The 27306-nt window shown below is 40.4% G+C and overlaps 2 protein-coding genes and 1 pseudogene across 2 annotated transcripts; 2 read left to right on the top strand and 1 right to left on the bottom strand.

The window, feature by feature from the left end:
* The first annotated feature begins 4306 nt into the window (after nt 1-4306).
* On the top strand, nt 4307-5533 carry LOC133227117 (olfactory receptor 5B12). Its single transcript, XM_061381551.1, has one exon. The coding sequence runs from the start codon at nt 4310-4312 to the stop codon at nt 5252-5254; it is 945 nt and encodes a 314-aa protein (XP_061237535.1). The 5' UTR covers nt 4307-4309; the 3' UTR covers nt 5255-5533.
* A 15042-nt stretch (nt 5534-20575) lies between these two features.
* Nucleotides 20576-21689, top strand: LOC133261520 (olfactory receptor 5B2-like; annotated as a pseudogene).
* Nucleotides 21690-25980: 4291 nt separating this feature from the next.
* LOC133261519 (olfactory receptor 5B3-like) lies at nt 25981-26925 on the bottom strand. The gene has a single exon (XM_061439989.1). It carries the CDS (start codon nt 26923-26925, stop codon nt 25981-25983), a length of 945 nt encoding a protein of 314 aa, XP_061295973.1.
* Nucleotides 26926-27306: the final 381 nt, after the last annotated feature.

Below are 27306 nucleotides of genomic sequence, written 5' to 3'. Positions count from 1 at the left end.
AAATATAAAACAGATTGTATCAAAAAGCTCACTTTTATTATGTTTAAATAAGAATATATTGGTGTTTTTAATTAATATTTATTCAAAATATTGAGAGTCTAGCAATTCAAAATAAATAGCTTTCAAGTTAAAAAATGTTTTCCACAACAAGGGAAACCACTGAAAATAAGAAAAGACAATGCATGGAACTGGAGGAAATGCGTGCCAGTGCTGTGGCCAAGGGCCTCTGGTTCCTGCCTTTTCTAAATCCAGCTTGTAAATCTGGAAGTTCTTGGTTCATGCGCTGTTGAAGCTCTCTGCAGGTCATGGGGTTGCACAGAGTCAGACGGGACTTAGAAACTGAAGAACAGCAACAACAGTTGAGTGCAGCACGTTCACAGCGTCATCTTCTAGGATTTGAAACAGCTCAGCTAGAATTGTATCTCCTCCACTAGCTTTGTTCATAGTAATGCTTCCTAAGGCCACTCTAGGATGCCTTTCTCTAGGTGAGTGATCACACCATCATGATTACACAGGTCATTAATACCATTTTAAATAGTCCCTCTGTGTATTCTTTCCACTTCTTAATCTCTTCTGCTTCTGTTGGGTCCTTACTGTTTCTATCTTCTGTCTTGCCCATCCTTGGCTGAAATAGTCCCTTGCTATCTCCAATTTTCTTGAAGAGATCTCTAGTCTTTCCTATTCTATTGTTTTCCTCCATTGTTTTGCATTGTTCACTTAGGAAGGCTTTTTTATCTCTCCTCGCAGTTTCCTGGAACTCTGCATTCAGATGACTCTCTTTCCCTTTCTCTCTTGCCTTTCACTTCCCTCCTCAGCTACTTGTAAAGCCTTCTCAGACACCACTTTGCCTTCTTGAATTTTTCTTTGGGATGGTTTTGATGATCACCTCTGTCCGTAGTTTTTCAGGCCCTCTATCTACCGGATATAAACCCTTGAATCTGTTTGTCACCTTCCCTGTATAATCATAAAGGATTTGATTTAAGTCTTACCTGAATGGCCTTGTGGTTTTTAGTACTTTCTTCAATTTAAGTCTGAATGTTCAAGTGAGGAGCTCATGATCTGTTACAACCAATGCCAGGTCTTGTTTTTGCTGACTGTGTAGAGCTTCTCCATCTTCTGCTGCAAAGGACATAATCAATCTGATTTTGGTATTGACCATCTGGTTATCTCCATGTGTAGAGTAGTCTCTTGTGTTGTTGGAAAAGGTGTTTGCTATGACCAGTGCATTCTTTTGACAAAACTCATTAGCCTTTACCCTGCTTCATTTTGTACTCCAAGACCAAACTTGCCTGTTACTCCAGGTATCTCTTCACTTCCTACTTTCGCTTTTCAATCCCTCATGATGAAAAGGATATATATATATATGTGTGTGTGTGTGTGTGTGTGTGTGTGTGTGTGTTTTTAATAGTTCTAGAAGTTCTTGTAAGTATTCATAGAACTGTTCATCTTCAGCTTCTTTAGCATAGTGGTTGGGGCATAGACTTGGATTATTGTGATACTCAATGGTTTGCCTTGGAAACAAACTGAGATAATTCTGTCATTTTTGAGGTTTCACCAAAGTACTTCATTTCAGACTGGCTTTTTTGTTTGTTTGTTTGTTTTTACTATGAGGGCTGCTCCATTTCTTAAGGCATTCTTACCTGCAGTAGTAGATATAATGGTCATCTGAATTAATACTTTGGCCACCTGATGTGAAGAACCAACACACTGGAAAAGACCCTGATGCTGGGAAAGAGAGGGCAAGAGGAGAAGGGGCCAACAGAGGAAGAGATGGTTGGATGGCATCACTGACTCAATGGACAGAGTTTGAGTAAACTCAGGGAGACAGGGAAGGGCAGGGAAGCCTGGGATGCTGCAGTCCATGGGATCGCAAAGAGTTGGACATGACTGAGCGACTGAACAACAAAGTGAAGAGCTAATTCCTAGAGTCCACTTCACTTTTTTAATTACAAAGTATTACCCCATCCCCCAGTATTTATGTCAAATTGCAGCCCCAGAGATCATGCCATGGATGATTTTGTGCATCAGCAAAAACAATTCCTGCAAATTGTATAAATCCACTCATGGTCTCCCTCAGCAAGCAGAGCTGGATCCCCACAGACACTTCAATCACGTGTTCCCTGGTTAGGTGAGATAATAAGGTTTGTAGCCGTCACAGGGGGTTTGTCCCCTGAGAGTTCCACGACTACATAACTCCCTTCTGGTTTCCACATGACTCCAACTGTCATCAGAGCAGAGTGCAATTGAAAAGTCAGAGTTATTTTGACCATTTATTTTTCTTTTCATCTGTTAATAATCGTCTAGTAGCAACAATGACCTTCCCCCAAACTGTGATATTGCTAAGAACATTCAACAATGTCCAGGGAAAACAACCCAAAATAACTGTCATGATGACTGTGACTGTGATGGTCACCTTTACCAAGTATGAGGTACTTTTGGACTTTATTTTCTTATCATAGCAAGAGTCTTAAGTGAGGGTGTAACTTTCTATTATTTTCATCTTATAGATGAAGATATCGAAGTTCAAAGAGTTCTTATCCAAGAAGAGTGACCAGCAGATCAAAGAGTAGAATTTCAGGAAACTGATTCCAATAGCATTTTTTCCCTTCAGTTTCTTCCTATCTCTGGAGAATTTTATGCATTCTGGCCAAACACTGAAGAACAACATCACAATAGGGTGTTTACTTTTTTTTTTCATTGATTGAATCTCTGATTTAAGATCCACTCACATATGAAGGTGCTAGACTTGCATGTTGAATTGTTCCAGGAATAAGATAAACCTTTAAATCTACTAGATGAAATCTAGTGTCTGCATAAATTTGCATGGATGGAGGTAATCAGAAAAATCTCTTTAGAGAAAGGAACAGGTCTCTCATTTATTCAGTTTGATGGGCTTGATGTTTTGAAGATTTCTTCTGTTTCATGTAATTGGGAATTGTACATCTAAACAATATATAGATCCTATTAGAACATGGATGCTTATTGTGTGGCTAAGAGGAATACACAAAAATATCTTGAGTGTCTGCTAAGTATAAACTTGTTGAACTTTGAACAAATTAAGCTTCTTTAATCTGCTCTGTCTTTCAAGTAATGTAATAATATTAGTCATTTGGACTAATCCCACAGCTGTAGCAGTTTATATCTCTTAACCCATACCCCTCTCTCCTTTGCTTCCCCTTTGGTAAGCACTTTTGTTTTTTCAGTCTATGAGTCTGTTGTTGCTGTTTTTTAGTTGTATACGTTCATTTGTGTTATTTTTTTAGAGTCCACATACAAGTGATGTCATTTGTACTCATATACACAAATTCACGTTCACAAATACAGCATGGGATTTGTCTTTCTCTGTATTCTTTCACTAAGCGTATTATCTGGGTCCATCTGTGTTGCTGCAAATGGCAGAATGTCACTCCTCTTTATGGCTGAGTAATATTCCATCATACTGATGGATATGTACCGTATCTTCTTTAGCTATTCATTTGTTGATGGGCACTCGGGTTGCTTCCATGTCTTGACTATTGTAAATAGTGCTTCTGAATACTGGCGTGCATGTGTCTTTTCTAATTATTTTGTTCTTCAGCTATATGCTCAGAAGTGGGATTGTTGTATCATATGGCAATTGTGTTTTTAGTTTTTTGAGGAACCTCTCTACTGTTGTCCATAATGGCTGCCACCATATATTCCCACCAACAGAGTATGAAGATTCACTTTCTCCCAAATCCTATCCAGCATTTGTTATTTGTAGAATTTTTGATGATAGCTGTTTTGACAGGTGTGAGGTGATAACTCATTGTGGCTTTAGGACATGTCTTATTTAACTGTCTTTCGTTACCATATTCAGATGTTCTGATGCAACAAAAAAGACAATGTCAGTTGAAGTAAAGTTAATTCAGTTTCACATTAATTTTATTAAACTATTGTAGTTTAATACAAAAATAATTTGTGATTATTTTGTAAACTTTGACTTGGCTGTCTGAGCTGCTCTGGTTAGCAACTAATCTGATAAAATTGCTTAAATCCTTTCTTTTATTTTTATCTGAATTCACTTTTCTATGAACTTAGGAGATTGGATGTGTTATCTCCAAGTCTTTTTACCTGGACTATTCTATGGCTTATTAATAATTCAAAATTGCATTTGGTCGTCATGGCCATGCTTTAAATCTAAAAACTCCTGGGAACAAGTTATTGCAATACTGAAATAAGGCACGAGTAAACACGCTGACTGGTTTCAGTAGAGTCTTTCCTCTATTTATCATCCTGATTATATTTTCCCATTGCTACAGAGCAGCCACACAATTCCCAGTTGATCTCCATGGAAAACACTACAGAGGTGACTGAGTTCCTCCTTGTGGGGTTATCCGATGACCCGCAAGTGCAGATCCTGCTCTTCATCACTTTCTCTCTCATCTACCTCCTCACCCTGGTTGGGAACCTGGGGATGACCGAGCTGATCCTGCTGGACTCTCGTCTCCACACGCCCATGTACTTCTTTCTCAGCCAACTCTCGCTGGTGGACTTTGGTTACTCCTCAGCTGTCACTCCCAAAGTGATGGCTGGATTCCTCACAGGAGACAAAACCATTTCCTACGAGGCTTGTGTCACCCAGTTCTTCTTCTTCGTAGCCTTTATCACCGTAGAAAGTTTCCTCTTGGCCGCAATGGCTTATGACCGCTATGCCGCCGTGTGCAAACCCCTGCACTACACCACGGCCGTGACGACCAAAGCGTGCGCACGTCTGCTCATAGGCTGCTACTGCTGTGGCTTCCTGAATGCCTCCGTCCACACTGGGAACGTTTTCAGGCTCTCCTTCTGTAGGGCCAACGTGGTCAGTCACTTCTTTTGTGACGCTCCTCCTCTGCTGGCTCTCTCATGCTCAGACAACTACGTCAGTGAGATGGTTATTTTCTTTGTGGTGGGTTTCAACGCTCTTTTTTCTGTCCTTGTCATCTTCATCTCCTACCTGTTTATATTTATCACCATCCTGAGGATGCGCTCTTCTGAAGGACGCCAGAAGGCCTTTTCCACCTGTGCTTCCCACCTCACTGCTGTCTCCATCTTCTACGGGACAGGCATCTTCATGTACTTACAGCCCAGCTCCAGCCGCTCCATGAGCGCAGACAAAATGGCGTCCGTGTTCTATGCCATGGTCATCCCCATGCTGAATCCACTGGTCTACAGCCTGAGGAACAAGGAGGTCAAGAGTGCCTTTAAGACGGCTGTGGGGAAGGCAAAGTCTTCTATAGGATTTGTATTTTAATTACATTAAACCTATAATAAGGCAACTTTGCTGCTGCTGCTGCTGCTAAGTTGCTTCAGTCGTGTCCGACTCTGTGCGACCCCATAGACGGAAGCCCACCAGGCTCCCCCGTCCCTGGGATTCTCCAGGCAAGAACACTGGAGTGGGTTGCCATTTCCTTCTTCAATGCATGAAAATGAAAAGTGAAAGGGAAGTCGCTCAGTCGTGTCTGACTCTTAGCGAGCCCACGGACTGCAGCCCACCAGGCTCCGCCGTCCATGGGATTTTCCAGGCAAGAGTACTGGAGTGGGGTGCCATTGCCTTCTCCCACTGCCATTGCCATTGCCTCCCAAAGTGGAGGCAACTTTATCCACCTCCAACTATCTAGGGAAAATATTTTCCTGTCTGCCCCACACATTTCTAAATTCTTACGGCAATTTCTCCAGCTGTTGATTAACTTCACAAATTAAAATCTCCAAAAATATGATAAAAAGGAAGAATAGGTTACCAGGAACATGGAATTTTTATTTTAAATATTCTACCTAGTAAGCCTACTCATCCAACTCTCACATGAACATATACATTTACATGTATGTATTAGCATATGCACACATGTACATCACTCATGAGAAACTCATGAAACCCACACATCTACAGAAGAGAAATTAGTTAAGACATAAAGTAATGCTCAAAATTCTCCAAGCCAGGCTTCAGCAATATGTGAACCGTGAACTTCCAGATGTTCAAGCTGGTTTTACAAAAGGCAGAGGAACCAGAGATCAAATTGCCAACATCCGCTGGATCATCGAAAAAGCAAGAGAGTTCCAGAAAAACATCTATTTCTGCTTTATTGACTATGCCAAAGCCTTTGACTGTGTGGATCACAATAAACTGTGGAAAATTCTGAAAGAGATGGGAATACCAGACCACCTGACCTGCCTCTTGAGAAACCTATATGCAGGTCAGGAAGCAACAGTTAGAAGTGGACATGAAACAACAGACTGGTTCCAAATAGGAAAAGGAGTACGTCAAGGCTGTATATTGTCACCCTGCTTATTTGACTTATATGCAGAGTACATCATGAGAAATGCTGGACTGGAAGAAGCACAAGCTGGAATCAAGATTCCCAGGAGAAATATCAATAACCTGAGATATGCAGATGACACCACGCTTATGGCAGACAGTGAAGAGGAACTAAAAAGCCTCTTGATGAAAGTGAAAGAGGAGAATGAAAAAGTTGGCTTAAAGCTCAACATTCAGAAAACAAAGATCATGGCATCCAGTCCCATCACTTCATGGGAAATAGATGGGGAAACAGTGGAAACTGTGTCAGATTTTATTTTTGGGGGCTCCAAATTCACTGCAGATGGTGATTGCAGCCATGAAATTAAAAGATGCTTACTCCTTGGAAGAAAAGTTATGGCCAACCTAGATAGTATATTCAGAAGAAGAGACATTACTTTGCCAACAAAGGTCCATCTAGTCAAGGCTATGGTTATTCCAGTAATCATGTATGGATGTGAGAGTTGAACTGCGAAGAAAGCTGAGAACCGAAGAATTGATGTTTTTGAACTGTGGTGTTGGAGAAGACTCTTGAGAGTTCCCTGGACTGCAAGGAGATCCAACCAGTCCATCCTAAAGGAGATCAGTCCTGGGTGTTCTTTGGAAGGAATGATGCTAAAGCTGAAACTCCAGTACTTTGGCCACCTCATGCGAAGAGTTGACTCATTGGAAAAGACTCTGATGCTGGGATGGATTGGGGGCAGGAGGAGAAGGGGACGACAGAGGATGAGATGGCTGGATGGCATCACCCACTCTATGGACGTGAGTTTGAGTGAACTCTGGGAGTTGGTGATGGATAGGGAGGCCTGGCGTGCTGCGATTCATGGGGTCGCAAAGAGTCGGACACGACTGAGCAAATGAACTGAACTGAACTGAGATGGGTCTATTATTATAATAGAATTTAAAACAATTATTTTGGTGTCTGGGAACACATTCTTAGTATAAATATTTGACTTAATGTAAATAAGATATATATGTTTGGCTTTTTGAAAATTGTATTTCAGTTGATCTTTTTTACATTGAAAAAGCAATAGGTTACTATTTTTTTTTAAATAACATTTATGAAAGTGCTTCCAAAGCATTTTGAGTATAAATTATTGAGTTTGTTTATTCCTATTTTTAATAAAACTGCATGTCTTTATACAGGCATTTATTTTCCTAAATAAATTTTCATATGTCATACCTAAAAATAATTTTATATGACATTTTAAATAGAGAAAATGTGCAGAAATATAGGAAAAAGAAAAGGATCATAAAAGCAAGTTTAATTTACTTAAATAAAAGTATAATATTTAATTTTAAAATTTTGAGCACCAAGAATTACAGTAGTATTAATAACTTCTCTGCATATAAATGCTATGAATTGTTACTGTCCAAAGGCATTAATATTTTGAGTCTCAAAATGTTAACAATTTTGATTTATATATATGTCCATTGTTTGTGTCAGATTTGGCATGTTTTTGCTATTATTTCTTCAAAGATTTCCTGTCCCTTTCTCTCTGTCCTTTTGGGAATTGCATTATGAGTATGTTGGTTCTTTTGGAGTATCCCACTGTTCTCTGAGACTATTTTTTATTCTTTTTTATCTCTGTTCCTAGGACTGTATATTCTCAACTGACATATCCTAAGGTTCACTGTTTTTTTTTTTTTTCTTCTGCCAGCTTAAATCTGCTATTCATACACTTTAGTGAATTTTATACTTTATATATTTGATTTATTTATTTATGTCCTGGGATAAAACTGCTAGAGGTGTACTGTACCCAGGGTAAGTCAGGATCACTGAGAAGGGCCCCACCTCTGAGATCAAGGAGATTTCTGTGTAAGATGAAAGCCATATCAAAACAGTGAAAGGACTGTGCTTTTTGCAAGTGGGCTAAGCAAGTTTGAGCAGTAAGGAAACACGATCTACTGCTAGGAGCGGGGCAAGATCGTGGAGGTCCTGTCTAAGGCTCAAGTGCAAAGGAAAGGTTTAAAACTGAGATGGTAACAGATATTGAGAAACATCTTGTAAACCAGCCTCCATCCTAAAACATGGCCAGGCTGTATGAAGTCTCTTCATGTGTGATTCATTGACAGTAACTATAGAAACAAGATCCAAATTCAGTTTGACTCGTCTGTAACTAGATTGACTCAGCTGTCTACACTAATATTTTAGCCAAACAACAACAAGAACAAAAAGTAGACCTATCTTCAGGCATAAAGTCTACCACCAGCTTTATTGCTTCATCCACGATGCGTGGCTTCCAAAACAAAATTGCAAGAAATACAAAGAGGCAATACATTCCTGAGTGACAAAGCAACTGACCAAATCAAATGCTGATGTGACAGAGATACTGAAACTATCTGAGAGGCCATACGAAATATTGGGTTGGCCAAAAAGTTCATTTGAGTTTTTCTGCAGCATCATAAAGAAACCCTGACAAATATGTTGGCCAACCAATAAATATGATTAATATGTTAAAGATTCTGGTGGAAAAATTGGAAAAACATAGCCATCAGGCTGATGATTTTGATAAAGGAACGAAAACTTATAAGAAATGATCAAATGGAAGTGCTAAGGTCCAGAGCATCCACAACTGCATGGTCCACATAAAAAGTCTGGCTGGACTTCTATCACTATACTGAAGTGGTTAGAGAGGGCACCTTGTCTATTTCCTGATCTTAGAGAAAAACTTTCAATTCTTCACTGCAGAGTATGATACAGCTGTGGGTTTGTCATGTATAGTGTTTTTTAGTACATTCCTTTCATACCTAATTCATGGAGAGCTTTTATCATGAAAAGCTGTTGAATTTTGTCAAATGCTTTTTCCACATCTGCTGAGATAATCATAGGAATCTTGTCTTTCATTCTATTAATGTGATATATTACATTGATTTATTCTTTTATGTACAACTATCCTTTTCATCATTGTGTGTGATCAAATCTAATAATATATAAAATGCTTAAAAAGTCATGACCAAGTGGGATTTCAAGTTAATTGCAAGTGGGACTTCAAAATAATATCCTATATTAAGATGTTGTGGAATTTTTTATTTGTATGTTTTTTGTTCTCTTTTAATTAATTTCTATTGAGGTTACATTGGTTTATAACATTATGTAAGGTTCACATTTACTGTACATATTTCTAATTCTGTAGACACTACAGCAGCCTCACCACCAAAAATTCAGTTTCCATTTATTCATTATATTGATTACCTTTACCAGTTTTGTCCTCCCGACTGCCTCTTCCTCTCTAGTACAACTACTCTGTTCTCTGTATCTGTGTGTGTGTTTCTGTTTGGTTTGCTGTGTTCATTAATTGTCTGCTTCTTTTTTAAATGTATACTGGAGGTGATGGAATTCCAGTTGAGCTATTTCAAATCCTGAAAGATGATGCTGTGAAAGTGCTACACTCAATATGCCAGCAAATTTGGAAAACTCAGCAGTGGCCACAGGACTGGAAAAGGTCAGTTTTCATTCCAATCCCAAAGAAAGGCAATGCCAAAGAATGCTCAAACTACCGCACAATTGCACTCATCTCACATGCTTGTAAAGTAATACTAAAAATTCTCCAAGCCAGGCTTCAGCAATATGTGAACCGTGAACTTCCTGTGTTCAAGCTGGTTTTAGAAAAGGCAGAGGAACCAGAGATCAAATTGCCAACATCCCCTGGATCATGGAAAAATCAAGAGAGTTCCAGAAAAACATCTATTTCTGCTTTATTGACTATGCCAAAGCCTTTGACTGTGTGGATCACAATAAACTGTGGAAAATTCTGAAAGAGATGGGAATACCAGACTACCTGACCTGCCTCTTGAGACACCTGTATGCAGGTCAGGAAGCAGCAGTTAGAACTGGACATGGAACAACAGACTGGTTCCAAATAGGAAAAGGAGTTCGTCAAGGCTGTATATTGTCACCCTGCTTATTAAATTTAATGCAGAGTACATCATAAGAAACACTGGACTGGAAGAAGCACAAGTGGAATCAAGATTGCTGGGAGAAATATCAATAACCAGAGATATGCAGATGATACCACCCTTATGGCAGAAAGTAAAGAGGAACTCAAAAGCCTCTTGATGAAAGTGAAAGCTCAACATTCAGAAAATGAAGATCATGGCATCTGGTCCCATTACTTCATGGAAAATAGATGGGGAAACAGTGGAAACAGTGTCAGACTTTATTTTTCTGGGCTCCAAAATCACTACAGATAGTGACTGCAGCCATGAAATTAAAAGACGCTTACTCCTTGGAAGGAAAGTTATGACCAACCTAGATAGCATATTCAAAAGCAGAGACATTACTTTGCCAACGAAGGTCTGTCTAATCAAGGCTATGGTTTTTCCTGTGATCATGTATGGATGTGAGAGTTGGACTGTGAAGAAGGCTGAGCACCGAAGAATTGATGCTTTTGAACTGTGGTGTTGGAGAAGACTCATGAGAGTCCCTTGGACTGCAAGGAGATCCAACCAGTCCATTCTGAAGGAGATGAGCCCTGGGATTTCTTTGGAAGGAATGATGCTAAAGCTGAAACTCCAGTACTTTGGCCACCTGATGCGAAGAGTTGACTCATTGGAAAAGACTCTGATGCTGGGAGGGATTGGGGGCAAGAGGAGAAGGGGACGACAGAGGATGAGATGGCTGGATGGCATCACTGACTCATTGGACATGAGTCTGAGTGAACTCCGGGAGTTGGTGATGGACAGGGAGGCCTGGCGTGCTGCGATTCATGGGGTCGCAAAGAGTTGGACACGACTGAGCAACTGAACTGAACGGAACTGATAGTTGATTTACAATGTGTTAGTTTCAGGTGTACAGCAAAGTCAATCATTTATACATATGTGCACTTTGTTTCAGATTCTTTTCCAATATAAGCCATGACAGAGTACTGAGCAGAGTTTCCTGTGCTATACAGTAGGTACTTATTAGTTATCTAGTTATCTAAATATAGTAGTATGTATATGTCAGTTCCAATCTTCCAATTTATCCCTCTTCCTCCTTAACCCTGGTAACCATAATTTATTTTTTTCATTGTAACTATTTCTGTTTTGTAGATAAGTTCGTTTATATGACCCCTCTTAGATTCCACGTAAAAGCAATATCATATGATATTTGTCTTTGTTTGACTTCGTTAGTCTGACAACCTCTAGATCTCTCCATGTTACATGTTTGTTTGTTCTATATTCCACATATGAATGAAATCATATGGTAGCACTAGACTAAACCATACAGTCATCTCAATAGATGCAGAAAAAGCCTTAGACAAAACTCATCGTTTATTGACAATGAAAACTCTCCAAAAGGTATGAGTAGTGGGAAACTTCATAAACATGATAAAAAAAACAGCTATGAAGCATAGCTGGCTTCACACTTTATGATGAAAGACTGAATGCTTTTTCCCCAAGATTAGAAATAGGCAAGGATATCTCCTCTTACCACTTCTATCCATCATGATAGACATTAATACAGCAAAGCAAGAAAAAAAGAACACATTGGTTGGAAAGGAATAAATAAAATTCCCACAATTCAGAGAATATATGACTTTCTGCTTATAAAATCACAAAGAAAATAACAAAACTATAGAACTAATGAGTTTAGTAAGTTATCAAGAAGATAGGTCAATATTCAAAAATCCATCATAATTCTATATAATGTCAATAAATGATTGGAAATTGTATTTTATTTATTTTTTTGTTTGTTTTTTCCTGTATTTTATTTTTAATTTACTTATTTTAATTGGAGGCTGATTACTTTACAATATTGTAGTGGTTTTGGCCATACATTGACACGAATCAGCCATGGGTGTGCATGTATTCCCCTTCCTGAACCCCCCTCCCACCTCCCTCCCCATCCCATCCCTCAGGGTTATCCCAGTGCACCGGCCCCGAGCACCCTGTCTCATGCATCGAACCTGGACTGGCAATCTGTTTCACATATGATATACAAATTGTAATTTTAAAGCAGTACCATTTGCAACAGTACCAATGACATAAAGTCCTTAGGTATAAACCTTGCAAGATATGTGTAAGATGTGTTGAAAACTATAAAATTTTGAGGCTTCCCTGGTGGCTCAGTGGTAAAGAACCTGCCTGCCTATGCAGGAGATGCAGGTTCGATCCCTCAGTCAGGAAGATCCCCTGGAAAAGGAAATGGCAACCCACTCCAGAATTCTTGCCTGGAGAATCCCATGGACAGAGGAAACTGGTGGGCTACAGTCCCTAGGGTTGCAAAAGAGTTAGACATGACTTAGTGATTAAACAACAACAAAAATATAAATCAGATATGATAAATGGAGAAATTCAGTACATTCATGGATTGGAAGACTAAATAATTTTAAGATATCTGTGTTCCCAAATCGAAGAAAGAATTTTTGTAAAATTTGGGAAGCACATTGGAATATTTATATGGAAAACCAAATAAATTAGAATAACCAAGATAATTTCAAAGAGCAGCAAAGTCGAAGCACTCACAGTCCTCCTTTCCAGATCCACCCTTAAACTACAATAGTCGAGTAGTGCAATATTGGACAAAGGATAGCTGCATTCGAGTAAACGTTACTGGAGCTCGACAGAGATTTGAGAAATACAGCAATATTGATACAGTTAGTGGCCATTTGACAATTTTTGCAAAGGCAATTTTAAATAGAAAGTATAGTATGTATTTTCCACTGATATAGTTGGAATATTTGTTAAAAACTCTAAAAGGTATGTTACAAACCAGGGGAAAGTGTTTACAAATCACATATGAGTCCTTATCAGTAAAGGACTTGCATTTTGGAATACATAAAGTATTCTCACATTGCTATCATAATAAAACAAGCACAGTAAAATGAGCAAAAGATTTTAACAGACACTTCACAAAAAAGGATAATAGGGATGGCAAATAAGCACACAAAAAGATGTTCAACATAATCAGTCATCAGAGAAATGCAAACTAAAAAAAAGAGAGAGAGATACACTAGAAACCTACTGGAGTAACTAATTTAAAAACCTTGTAAATATCAAATACTGCCAAAGATATGGAGCAATCAGAACTCTCATACATTGCTGGCAGGAAAGCAGAATAGTATACCGTCTTGGAAGACAGGTTGACTATATCATATAACCCAGAAATCTCATTCCGAAGAATCCATCCAAGTGAAATATAAGCATATGCTCACATAAAAGGCTGTATGTGAATGTTTATCGACACTTTATTTGTAATAGCTAAAAACTGGAAACAACCCAATTTTTTTTCAGCTGTGGAATGGATAAACACTCTGTGCTGAGTACACAGATTACCTCTCAGCAATCAACAGGAACCGACTGCAGAAGAACTACACAAATCCATAAATTGCAAATTCATTATGCTAAGAGAAAGAAGCCACCCTCAAAAGCCAGCCTATGGTTTGATTCATTTTTTAATGACGTTCTTACAAAGTCAGAACTGTCAGGGCTGCAAACAGGTTCGTGGTTGCTAGGCGGTAGAAGGGTCAAGCATCAAGAAGCATGGGAGATTAGGTGAGTTGACAGAACTGTTCTGTATCATGATGGGGTGGTGGCTGGCATGGGAGATTAGGTGAGTTGATAGAACTGTTCTGTATCATGATGGGGTGGTGGCTGGCATGGGAGATTAGATGAGTTGACAGAACTGTTCTGTATCATGATGGGGTGGTGGCTGGCATGGGAAATTAGGTGAGTTGACAGAACTGTTCTGTATCATGATGGGGTGGTGGCTGGCATGGGAGATTAGGTGAGTTGATAGAACTGTACTGTATCATCATGGGGTGGTGGCTGTATGGCCACACCCTTTTGCACAAGCTGTTAGAGCTATACATTAAAAAGTGTGGCTATAACTTTATGTAAATTATGCATCCTCAGCCAGACAATGATTTTTCTAAGGCCAAGTAGTGCAAATGAATCGGTGCACTTACTCAACAGGCGCTCACACTCCCCACAGACCGTTTAATTGCTTTTCTACTAAACAAGCGAGATGAAGAGCTGTGGATGTTCTCATAAGGGGCCTATTCCCCTGACTGTTCTGTGTCCCTATGACTTCTCTAGGTTCCCGTTCAGTAGCCTTCGGAATCTCCAAAGTTACTACTTTAAACATCACAATAGAGGGCCAGTCTGTGCACATAGCCCCGTTGTTCCTTTTCTTATTCACCTGAATGGTAATAGTTTCTAGCACACATGTCAGTTTTCCTCCAAACAGGATTTGCTTAGAACCTGCAGCCACAGTCAAAGAAAACACTCCAAAATCAGGATTATACTTATTGAGGCTAAAATGATAACCCCTTTGCCCAAGTGTTTTGTACGTCATTTTTCATTTGCTACTCACAGACAGATTTCTGTGAGATGTGTGGGACAGGTAAGTTTATTATTTTGTTTCATAAATAAGAAAACAGAACTTGAAAGAGGTAAATGACTCTTCCAAGGTATCATAAATAATACATTCAAGATATAGGGCTTGAACCCAGGTTTCCTAGTTCCATGTAAATGATTTTTCTTCCACTTATTCACTCTTCAGAGACCTTAAAATCTTTTTGCCAGTACCCGAGAGAGCTTTTCTGATAGACTTATACATTCCACCCTGGCTGAGTTTCTGCTGGTTGCCTTTCCCGTTTTGTCAAGGAGCAGGGTAAGCTTCTATGTTTTCCTATATAGTTTTAGTGAGAAGTGAAATCCATGCAAAAACAGTAAGGAGGCTGGGTCTACTATGTGATATTGTCACAGAATATTGGATGTTTTCAGTATTTTCCTCAAACTGTGAGGAGGAACTGGTTATGAAATATCAAAATCTACATCAGTGGGGAGTTTGTGATACTCAGGAAACGCCACACAGGCAGTGTTCCTTAGAGGATAAGAGCAAACAGACAGCAACAAAAACAGAACAGAGCACGTGAAACAGACTGTGCTCTGATGTGGTAGCTTCATTCTGTTTACTAACTCTAGGCTTGTTATAGAAGTTAAATAGAACGGGGTGAAATGACACTTCTTTGGACCAGCAGAGGATCTCCATGAATTATGAAGCCTTTATTTCAGCCTCCTTTCCCCCTTAATGTCACTCACATTATTACCAGCACACCGTGTTGTTGTTAGATGCTCAGTCGTGTCCAACTCTTTCGTGACCCCGTGGACAGGGGTCCATGGAACCCCCACAGGGTTCCTCTCTTCACGGGGTTTCTCAGGCAAGAATATTGGAATGCATTGCCATTTCTGTCTCCAGGAGATCTTCCCAACCCAGGGAGTGAATTCGTGTCTCCTGCATTGGAGGCAGATTCTTTACCACTGAGCCACCTGGGAAGCCCCTAGCACATCCCGAAAAGTCAAAAGAGTGGTGGCTAAGGGCATAAGCTTTAAAATCTCTCTCACCTGGGTGTGACTCTTGAATTTATTTCTTATTAGGTGTGGAATTTTTTGAAGTAATGTAGCCTCTCAAATCCTCAGTTTCCATAACACCAAAATGTGGATAATAATAATCCATACCTTATAACACTGTAGGATAATGTAACTTATAAGTTATTCCTGTCAACTCATAAATTACCTTAATAAATATCATAAGCATTGTGTAAATATTATGCTACCTAATTTAAGTCATGAGGATAAAATGAAATATATACACAGTTGCATATATAAAAAGCTCTTACTAGAGATTATAGAACAAAGAATATGCTAAAAAGTTATTTATATTAGTTTAGGGTGAACAAATACAATTGTCTTTATGCTCTGGGCATGAAAATTGTGAAGGGGAAGATGGTAAAGAAGAGTGGTTACTAATAAAGGGAAGCTGTGACATAAGCTTCAGGTCCAAATGAAAAAATTTAGAACGTGAAGATCACCTCAAAAGCAGATCTGAAAGCTAATCAAATACAATTTCAACCCTAGATTTTTGTGATGCAGATTATAGGTGATGGCCATGGGAGTAAGTTGAAGCAGAAGAAGACTCTTTCAACCCAAGGTAAAATATGGATCTTAAAGAATAACTTGAGCAAATGGCCACTACAGCCAATGACAGGCAGGGAAGACACAGTGAGGCCGGATGGAGGGGTCAGAAGATCTGAGTGGATACCGTGTGTGTGCGTGCTCAATAGCTCAGTCGTGTCCAGCTTTTTGAGATTTCATGCACTGTAGCCCACCAGGCTCCTCTGTCCATGGAATTTTCCAGGCAGGAAAGAGGAGCCTGGTGGGCTACAGTCCATTTCCTACTCCAGGGAATCTTCCCGACCCAGGGATTGAACCCATGTCTCTTGAGCCTCCTGCATTCGCAAGTAGATTCTTAACCACTGTGTCACCTGTATGAGGAAAGACTAGTTAAGAAGAGAGGCTATCACACTTCAAAAATAATCCACAACCTGAAGACTTGACTATTGCATCCTACTTTTTCCAAACCAAGGTAGAAACCATGCTTTCATCCTGATATATTATTAGAGCTAGCACTCATCAGGCTTATGCTTATTGCTTCTCAGGCATTATTTTATTAACTTTAACTATGGCCCCATTCACAGTACATCTTTGTTTTTAATCATGAGAAATGTGAGGCTCAGAAAACTTAAGTTAGTACAGTGTCTCCCGATAGTAAATGGTAGGGTACGTTCAGAATGCTATTCAGCTCGTCCCAGATCTTGAGTTCTTACACTCAGGGCACTATTTTCCTTCTGTGCTGTTGTTTCTGGTTGGATATATTTGCTGTTGCAGTCACTGTGCTGCATGTGCATATGTCTCTGTTACTCCACTGTAAGTCCCAAATCCAGAGACAGTACAGTAGTCCTTTCAGTATTCCTAGTAACTAATATTGAGTGTGGCCCAGTGGACTCGGTGAAAGACGTAAGTTGAATTAGTTCACTTCAGTTCAAATTTCAGTTAATATCATGAGAACTAGGAACTAGTCTATCCAAGCATAAAGCTTGGCTCTGCCAGTTACTACTCATGTAAATCAAATTAAGCAATCTTTTGGAGCCTAAGTTATCCCATAAAATCAGTGATGGTAATGACTAATGACTATGAACCTCATAGCATTGTTGAGAGGATGAAATGAATATATGTACATACAGTCAATCTTCAGATTCACAGATTTCCTATTTACAGATTTTCTTATAGTTAAAATTTATTTTAATCCTAAAATAAATATTTGCAGAGCTTTTGTGATCATTTAGGGACATGTGCAGAGTGGTAAAAAATCTGAGTTGCTTGACATTCACATTTCCAGCAGAGGTTGAACAAGGCAATTGTTCTACCTTCTTATTTCCATTTCCATATCGTTCTCTTTTTTGATATTTAATTAAAGGGTAATTGCTTTACAATGTTGCATTGGTTTCTTCTGTACGACAGCACGAATTAGTCATAGTGTAGTGAAGTCGCTCAGTTGTATGCGACTCTTTGTGACCCCATGGACTGTAGCCTACCAGGCTCCTCCGTCCATGGGATTTTCCAGGCAAGAGTAGTGGAGTGGGTTGCCATTTCCTTCTCCAAGGGATCTTCCCGACCCAGGGATCGAACCCAGGTCTCCTGCATTGTAGGCAGATGCTTTTACCGTCTGAGCCACCAGGGAAGTCTATCAGCCATAAGTATATACATATGTCCCCTCCTTCTTGAGCCTCCCTCCCTCCCACCGCCAACCTCACCCCACCCCTTTAGGTGGGGTTGAACTCCTTGTGTTATACAGCACCTCCCCTGGCTGTCTCTCTTACACACGGCAATGTCTCTGCTTCAGTGCTCCTCTCTCAGCTCATCTCACCCTCTCCTTTCCCCGGTGTCCACAAGTCTGTTCTCCGTGTCTGTGACTCCATTCCTGCCCAGTAACGGTACAGCTCATCTGTACCATTTTTCTAGATTTCATGTACATGTGCTGTTGCTTTTCAGTCACTAAGTTGTGTCTGACTCTGCAACCCCATGGACCGCAACATGCCCGGCCCCCCGGCCCTCACCATTTCCCGGAGTTTGCCCAAGTCCATTGTCATTGAATCGGTGGTGCTATCCAACCATCTGATCCTTTGCTGCCTTCTTTTCCTTTTCCCTTCAATTTTTCCAAGCCTCAGGGTCTTTTCCAATGAACTGGCTCTTCGCATCAGGTGGCCAAAGTACTGGAGCTTCAGCTTCAGCATCAGTTCTTCCAGTGAGTATTCAGAGTTGATTTCCTTTAGGGCTGCTAGTTTGATTTCCTTGCAGTCCAAGAGACTCTCAAGAATACAAATATAAATATATATAAAATAGTCCATTTTATATATGTACTACAATTTCTTTTTTTTTGTTTGTTTGCCACTTTATTTTTGTTATTGAAGTTGTGTTAGTTTCTGGTATACAGCAGAGTGATTCAGTTATACATTCTTTTTCATATTATTTTCCATTGTGGTTTATTACAGGACTGAATATAGCTCCCTGTGCTACACAGGAGGACCATGTTGTTTATTCATTCTGTGTATAATAGCTTGCATCTGCTAGTCCCGAGCTCCCAATCCAGCCCTTCCCCGCCCCTGTCCCCCTAGGCAACTGCAAGTCTGTGTCAGTGCGTCTGTCTCTGTTCCATGGATAGATTCGTTTCTGTCATATTTAGATTCCACATGTAGATGATACCATACGATATGTCTTTCTCTGTTTTACTTCACATCATATGATGGTCTCTAGTTCCATCCATTTAGTTGCAAATGGCATTATTTCATTCTTTTTGTGGCTGAGTACTGTTCTCTTTTGTGTGTGTGTGTGTGTGTGTGTATCTCGTGTGTGTGTGTGTGTGCTTGTGTCTCACATCTTTGTCCACTCAGCTGTCAGTAGACATGTAGGCTGTTTCCGTGTCTGGGCTATTGTCAATGGTACTGCTATGAATGTAGTGAAAGGCACTCAGTCATGTCCGACCCTTTGTGACCCCATGGGCTGCAACCTGCCAGGCTCCTCGGTCCATGGACCTCTCCAGGTCGGAACACTGGAGTGGGTAGCCAGTTCTCTTCCCCTTCTCCAGGGGATCTCCCCAAGCCAGGGACCGAACCCAGATCTCCTGCATTGCAGACAGACTCTTCACCATCTGAGCTGCCAGGGAAGCCCATGAACACGGGGTGCATGTGTCTTTTTGAACTATACTTTTGCCCTGATATATGCCAGGAGTGGGATTTCTGGATCACATGGCAACTCTATTTTTAGCTTTTTAAGGCACCACCATGCTTTTCTCCATAGTGGCTGCACCAATGTACGTTCCCAGCAACAGTGTAAGAAGGTTCTGTTTTTTCAACATCTTCTCTAGCATTTGTTATTTGTAGACTTTTTAATGATAGCCACTCTGACCAGTGTGAGGTGGTACCTCGTGATTTTGATTTTGTTTGCCACTTTGAATAATCCTCAAACAGGCAAGTAGCAACAAAGTATCTCCCAGAGAATTTCCTGGTGGCCCAGGGGTTGGGACTATAATTTCTTTACCCATCCATCTCTTGATGGACACCTAGGTGCTTCCACGCCACGGATACTGTACAAGTGCTTTCATGCAGGCTTTGCAGTGTCAGTTTTCACATTTTTATGCTTCCTGTTGTGTGATTTTTTAATTAAGAAAATTAAATTTTCCTGAGTGTACTGCTAAAAGAAGACTGTGATGTGTCTTAAGGAGAAAATAAGTATATGACATATAATGCTGTTGGCTGTGAGATCAATGTTAATGAATCCACATATATATTAAATAAGATCTCTTTAAAGAGAAACATACATAAAAAATATTTTGGATTGAATGACTGATGAAAATGTGGCCAGAGTCTTGCAGGAAACTATTTTTGCTGGGAGCAAAGAAGCATTCATGAATTCGCTGCTCACTGTTATTTTATAGAACCTAACTGCTACAGACAATGGGGACCAGCTGTGACATATATATATATGTATATATGTATATTCCTGAAAGTGAGCACTGTAGAAGGGTAAGCTGTTTCTATTCTCAGTAGATATGATTTGGAAGATGGAGTCATTCCAGATATGTGATGACCTTCAGTTCAGTTCAGTTCAGTCACTCAGTTGTGTCTGACTCTTTGCGACCCCGTGGACTACAGCATGCCAGGCCTCCCTGTCCATCACCAACTCCCGGAGTTTACTCAAACTCATGTCCATCGAGTCAGTGATGCCATCCAGCCATCTCATCCTCTGTCGTCCCCTTCTCCTCCCGCCTTCAATCTTTCCCAGCCTCAGGGTCTTTTCAAAGGAGTCAGTTCTTTGCATCTGGTAGCCAAAGTATGAATAGTATGATGACCTTAGACAAGGTCGTCATAACCCTTTCTTTACCTCAGTTTCTCATATACAAAATTAGTAAATGGGGTGACTGATCCATGAAACCCTTCAATTTTTACTTTTTTTTTCGCTAATTTTCTTATGTGTATGCTTTAGAGCTGTGGAACAAATTATGCTGTAATTGAAATAGTTCACAGCGCATTTATGCATCCAGTCCCACTGTGCCCTGTCCTTTCCATTCCTCTGCTCCTCTACTTCTCATTGTTGCAGGGCATCCTGCGATTCCTAAAAGACACCATGGACAACAAAACAGAAGTGACTGCGTTCATCCTTCTAGGACTTGCTGATGCCCAGGACTACAGGTCCCACTCCTCATGATGTTTACCCTCACTTACCTTATCACTCTAGCTGGAAATCTGGGGATGATCATGCTGATTCTGCTGGACCCTCACCTTCATACTCCTATGTACTTTTTCCTGAGTAACCTCTCTCTGGTGGACTTTGGTTACTCCTCAACAGTCACACCCAATATGACAGCAGGATTCCTTACAGGAAATAAGGTCATTTCTTACAATGCATGTGCCGCTCAGCTGTTCTTTTTTATGGTCTTTGGCACTGGGGAAAGTTACCTCTTGGCATCGATGCTTATGACCGATATGCAGCAGTGTGCAAACCTCTGCATTATGCCACCACCATGACAAAAAATAGGTGTGCTTGCCTTGTCATAGGCTCTTACGCATGTGGTGTTCCGAATGCCTCTGTAAACGTTGGAGATAACTTCAGTCTGTCTTTCTACAGGTCCAGTGTGGTCCATCGCTTCTTCTGTGATATTCCAGAAGTCGTTTTTCTTTCTTGCTCTGATAAGCACATCAGTGAGTTGATTCTTGTTTATATTAATACCTTCCATGTGGGTTTTACTCTCATGATTATCTTTATTTCCTACCTGCTCATATTTATCACCATTCTGATGATGCACTCAGCTGAGGGACATCAGAAGGCTTTGTCTACCTGTGCTTCTCACCTCACTGCTATCTCCATTTTTTATGGGACAGTCATATTCATGTACTTACAGCCCTCCTCCAGTCATGCCATGGATACAGATAAAATGGCCTCTGTGTTATATGCTATGGTCATACCTATGCTAAACCCTGTGGTCTATAACCTGAGGAACAGGGAGGTCGAAAGTGCATTCAAGAAGGTTGTTGAGAAATCAAAATTGTCTCTAGGATTAGCTCTTTAATGATGTAGGATCCAGAAAAGTTAGCGTCATCTCTAAGGTATCCTTTCATCATCTCTAAGGTATCCTTTGCTCAGTGACTCACATGTTAAGGCCCACACTGCGCTTATCTTCCTGAGGAGATATGCCCCCATCGTATGATGTTAGATTCCTAGTGGAAACCTATTATTATCATGTTGATGCAAATGGACATGCAAAAACAGGAACATACACAAGCCTAGGGTTAGAACTGTGTTTCTTTGTCCCATGTATGCACATACAGACTGGAGCAGGAAATTTGTTAAATAAATAAATCACATATGGCTAGTTTTTGAAAAAGAAAAGACTTAAATGATCGATTGGGGTACCATATGATCCAATAATTCCACTCCTGAGAATATATCAGGACAAAACTATAATTCAAAAACATACATGCACCCTTATGTTCATGTCAGCACTATTTGCAATAGCTAAGATATGGAAATAACCTCGATTTCCACTGACAGATGAGTGGATAAAGAATATGTGGTACATTTATACGATGGAATACTACTCAGCTATAAAAACAAGAATGGTATTTGTACCAACAGGGAGGGACCTAGAGATTATCATATCAGATAAAGTAAGTCAGAATGACAAACACCTGTGATATCACTTACGTGTGGAATCTAAAATATGATACAAATGAACTTATCTACAAAACAAAGTGTCTTGCAAGACACAAAGAACAGACTGGTGGTTGCCAAGGGGAAGGGAGACAAAGGAGAGCTGGATCGGGAGTTTGGGATGAACAGATGAAAACTATCACATATGAAATGGATAAACAGCAAGGCCCTACTGTATAACATGCTATTTCCCTTTTCCCCATCTATTTGCCATGGAGTGATGGGACCAGATGCCATGATCTTAGTGTTTTGAATGCTGAGTTTCAAGCCAGCTTTTTCACTCTCCTCTTTCACTTTCATCGAGAGGCTCTTTAGTCCCTCTGCACTTTCTGCCATAAGGGTGGTGTCATCTGCACATCTGAGGTTACTGATATTTCTCTCGACAATCTTGATTCCAACCTGTGCTCCATCCAGCCCAGCGTTTCGCATGATGTCCTCTGCATAGAAGTTACATAAGCAGGGTGACAGTATACAGCCTTGACGGACTCCTTTCCCAATTTGGAATGAGTCCATTGCTCCATGTCCGCTTCTAACTGTCGCTTCTTGACCTGCATACAGATTTCTCAGGAGACAGGTAAGGTGGTCTGGTATTCCCATCTGTTTTAGAATGTTCCACAGTTTGTTGTGATCCACACAGTCAAAATGGAAATGAGTTTGGGTAAACTCCCGGAGTTGGTGGTGGACAGGGAGGCCTGGTGTGCTGTGGTTCCTGGGGTCGCAAAGAGTCGGACACGACTGACCAACTGAACTAAACTGAGCACAGTCAAAGGCTTTTGCGTAGTCAGTGAAGTAGAAGTAGATGTTTTTCTGGAGTTCTCTTGCTTTTTCTATGATCCAACGAATGTTGGCAATTTGATCTTTGGCTCCTCTGCCTTTTCTAAATCCATCTTGTACTTATGTATATATTCAAACTAAAACATAAATTCCATATGAGAAATAGCTTCATCTGTTTTGTTCATAACTCCTTGGTAAAAGTGAGTGAAAGCATTAGTTGCTCAGTCATGTCCAACTCTTTGTAGCCCTCCAGACTCCTCTGTCCATGGAATTTTCCAGGCAAGAATACTGGAGTTGATAGCCATTCCCTTCATGGGATCTTCCTGACCCAGGAATCAAATCTCGGTCTCTTGCATTGCAGGCAGATTCTTTCTCATCTGAGTCACCAGGGAAGCCCCTAGTCCTTGGTACCTAAATCAATTTCTGGATCATAGGAGAGTTAAATAAATATTTTTAAATGAACAAATGTGTGAATGAATGGATGGATGAAGCTTTTATTTCAGCTTCACCCATCAGGATGAGTATATTAAATATCTGAATCAGGATATTTATAATTCATTCATAAAATAAATCTTCTATGTAAAATTAGCATTTTAAGAGGCATGACTGGTGTTTTGTTTGACTGAAATATTTTCTACATTGTCACTCAGTGCTTTTGATTCCCACTGACAGACACAATGATTATCTGAAAACTTTGTCATCATTCCTTAGAAATGATATCTCATTGTTGCTAAGTCACTTCAGTCGTGTCCAACTCTGTGTGACCCCATAGATGGCAGCCCACCAGGCTCCCCTGTCCCTGGGATTCTCCAGGCAAGAACACTGGAGTGGGTTGCCATTTCCTTCTCCAGATATCTCATTGACAACACATCAAACAGATTCTATCTAGTGAGTCATAAAAGACAAAGAGCTGACTTATTTGGAAAGACCCTGATGCTGGGAGAGATTGAGGGCAGGAGGAGAAGGCGACGACAGAGGATGAGATGGTTGGATGGCATCACCGACTCAATGGACATGAGTTTGAGTAAACTCTGAAAGTTGGTGATGGACAGGGAGGCCTGGCGTGCTGCAGTCCATGGGGTCACAAAGAGTCAGAGACGACTGAGTGACTGAACTGAACTGAACTGAACTGAAAAGACAAAACGTATCAAACTATTTTAATGCTTAATATCTGAGTTGGTTATGGTAATGCAGTTCATTCCAGTGACTCTAAGCCTCCATAGATAATGTAAACATAATCGTACTTATCAATAGTAAACATAACCTATATTAAGTATCCGAGTAGAATAATATTTATGTGTTTTACTTTGATCCTTGGGGAGCTCAATTCTGTAATAAAGATGCGCATAGGAACTTGCACTGATATTCCTTTCTCTGAGTCTACATACTTGGAGGCTTCCGTACTCCCAGTATTTGCAAGACTGAGTTTGGATGTACTGAGATGGACAGCAGTGTGGACGGATGTTGTAATCCTAATATAGTCTCTTCTGGCTCTAAGTTTGTGATGATAGTGATGTGTCTTCTACTGGGGCCATTTAAAAGCTACTTTTTAAACTTTTAATATTTTATTTTTAATCGTAGGGTGAGTATAATATTGTGATGTTTCTTCGTACAGCACTGTGAAATGGCGTGGGTGTACACGTGCCCCCTCCCTCTTGTACTTCTCTCCCACTCCTCCCCCTCCCAGCCCTCTAGGCTGTAACAGACCAGCAGCAGCGTCCCACTGGCTGTCTGTTTCACACGTGACATTGTGTGTGCCAGTGCTGTCCTCTCAAACCGCCCCACCCTCTCCTCCCCCCACTGTGCCCCAAAGTCCGCTCTCTGTGTCTGTGTCTCCTCCGCTGCTCTGCACGCAGGATCATCGGTACCAACTTTCTAGATTCCTTACGTATGTGTTAATATACAGTGCTTGTCTTTCCGACTCACTTCACTCCATATAATAGGCTCTAGGTTCATCCATCTCATTAGAACTGACTCAAATGTGCTCCTTTTTATAGCTTAGCAACATTCCAGTGTGTATATGTGCCACAACTTCCTTATCCATTTATCTGTCAATGGACATCTAGGTTGCTTCCATGTGCTAGTTACTGTAAATAATAAATGCTTTTAGGATATGTTTTAGATTTACAGAATAGGAGCAAAGATCACGTGAGCCACAAAACAGAAAGAACTTGGATTACTGTTCTACTGAGCTTCTGTAGAACAACTAACTGAACAATAGATGAGCAAGAAAAATCTCTGCGGTTAAGCCACTGTAATTTTGGACTTTGCTTGTATAACAGCAAAAATAGTAGTATTTATACCAACTAACATAAAGAGATTCCCCAAAGACAATCTGGATGCTGCTTGAAAGAAGTGGAAGGACACTGTGGCAAGAAAGACCATGAAGTGTCTACAGCACAATTTAATTTCACTAATATCTGTCAATTCTCAATCAGCTTCTAAAACACAACCAGGAGAAAAAAAAACCCACAAGTTCTTGGGGAAAAAAGACCATTCTAACCACATTTTCTTATCTAAGGAAATTTACCAAAGTCTTCTGAGCTTCTTGCGTTTATTCATGGTTTTGTGTGTCCAGTGTTTTACTGATATGCTTGTGTTGTTATGTGGTAGAGAAAATAAGAGCATATGAATGAATCAAATATAATTCATAAAGTTTATTACAAGCAGGGCACCAAATACTCAAAGACCCCTGTGGACATCCTCATTCAGATATTACTTAGTTGGACATTTTATCTTTTCTTGATGATGGACTTTTGAAGGAGACATGGTAACAGTATCTCAGTAATTTAAGAGTGGTGTGGGCCCTAAAATGTGATAATTTCATGGTTAAAACAGGAGAGGAATGAAACTAGGTTATTTGGAATATTACAGCTTTAAAAGGTGAAGCCCAGATACAAGTTTGCTTTTTCCACTGCCTTCTTGAAAGCACTTTTAACCTCCTTGTTTCTTAAACTATAGACCAGGGGGTTCAGCATGGGGATGACCATCGTATAGAACACAGATGCGATTTTGTGTGTGTCCATGGAATGACTGGAGCTGGGCTGGGAGTACATAAAGATGGCGGTCCCATAGAAGATGGAGACTGTGGTGAGGTGAGAAGCACAGGTGGATAAAGCCTTCTGATATCCCTCAGCTGAGTGCATCTTCAGGATGGTGACAAATATGAACAGGTAGGAAATCAAGATAACCAAGAGGGCAAAAAAGATATTGAAGCTTGCCACAAAGACGAGAACTAGCTCACTAACATGTCTATCAGAGCAAGAGAGAGCCACGACTGCTGGAACATCACAGAAAAAGTGATGGAGTAGATTGGACCTACAGAAAGAGAGACTGAATGTGTCCCTGCTGTGAACAGAGGCACTCAGGAAGCTGTAGATGTGGGGGCCTGCAGCCAGCCCAGCACGCACACGGGTTGTCATGGAGGTCGTGTAGAGCAGGGGTTTGCACACGGCTGCGTAGTGATCATAAGCCATTGAGGGCAAGAGGAAATTTTCCACGGTGGCCAGGGCTACGAAAAAGAACATCTGAGCAGCACACGCATTGTAGAAGGTGACCTGGTCTCCCATAAGCAGCTCAGCCATGACCTTGGGAGTGACAGCTATAGAATAACAAAAGTCCACTAAAGACAGATTACTAAGGAAAAAGTACATGGGAATGTGAAGACGAGAGTCCATGAGAATCAAAACAACCATCCCCAGGTTTCCAACCACGCTGAAGAGGTAGATGAGAGTAAACACGATGAATAAGGGGACCTGCAGTCCGGGGGCACTGGCGAGTCCCAGCAGGATGAACTCAGTCACTCCTGTTTTGTTCTCCATGGGTGTGGTTTGGGAGTCACAAGACGCCCTGGAGCAATGAGAAATAAAGGAACAGAGAAATTGAATGGAGAGAAATTGAAACAGATAGGTAACTGGATGATTGGTAGATAGGTAGATGTGCATTATTGCATTATAGCAGTAATTATAGCCTCAATATTATTCATATAAAATATGGCTTTGGCAACAAGTTTTGCTGCATATTAATAAATTATAGAGTTATACATTGTTGAAAGTGAAGGATCTTTATGGTTCATCTCCTACTGTCTAAATGTTATAAACTTGTAAACTGAAATATGAAAACATAAAGTCTTGATCCAGATGGCATGTCTAGAGTGAATACATGTCATTTCAGTTCCCTGAGCCTCCTAAATGCTTACATTT

The sequence above is a fragment of the Bos javanicus genome, chromosome 15 (genome assembly GCF_032452875.1).
Source record: "Bos javanicus breed banteng chromosome 15, ARS-OSU_banteng_1.0, whole genome shotgun sequence".
NCBI lineage: Eukaryota > Metazoa > Chordata > Mammalia > Artiodactyla > Bovidae > Bos > Bos javanicus.
This window is presented reverse-complemented; position numbering and strand designations above follow the sequence as displayed.

Excerpts from the sequence above, each read along its gene's own strand:
- LOC133261519 (XM_061439989.1), bottom strand. The coding sequence starts at position 26,925 with ATGGAGAACAAAACAGGAGTGACTGAGTTCATCCTGCTGGGACTCGCC.
- LOC133227117 (XM_061381551.1), top strand. The coding sequence starts at position 4,310 with ATGGAAAACACTACAGAGGTGACTGAGTTCCTCCTTGTGGGGTTATCC.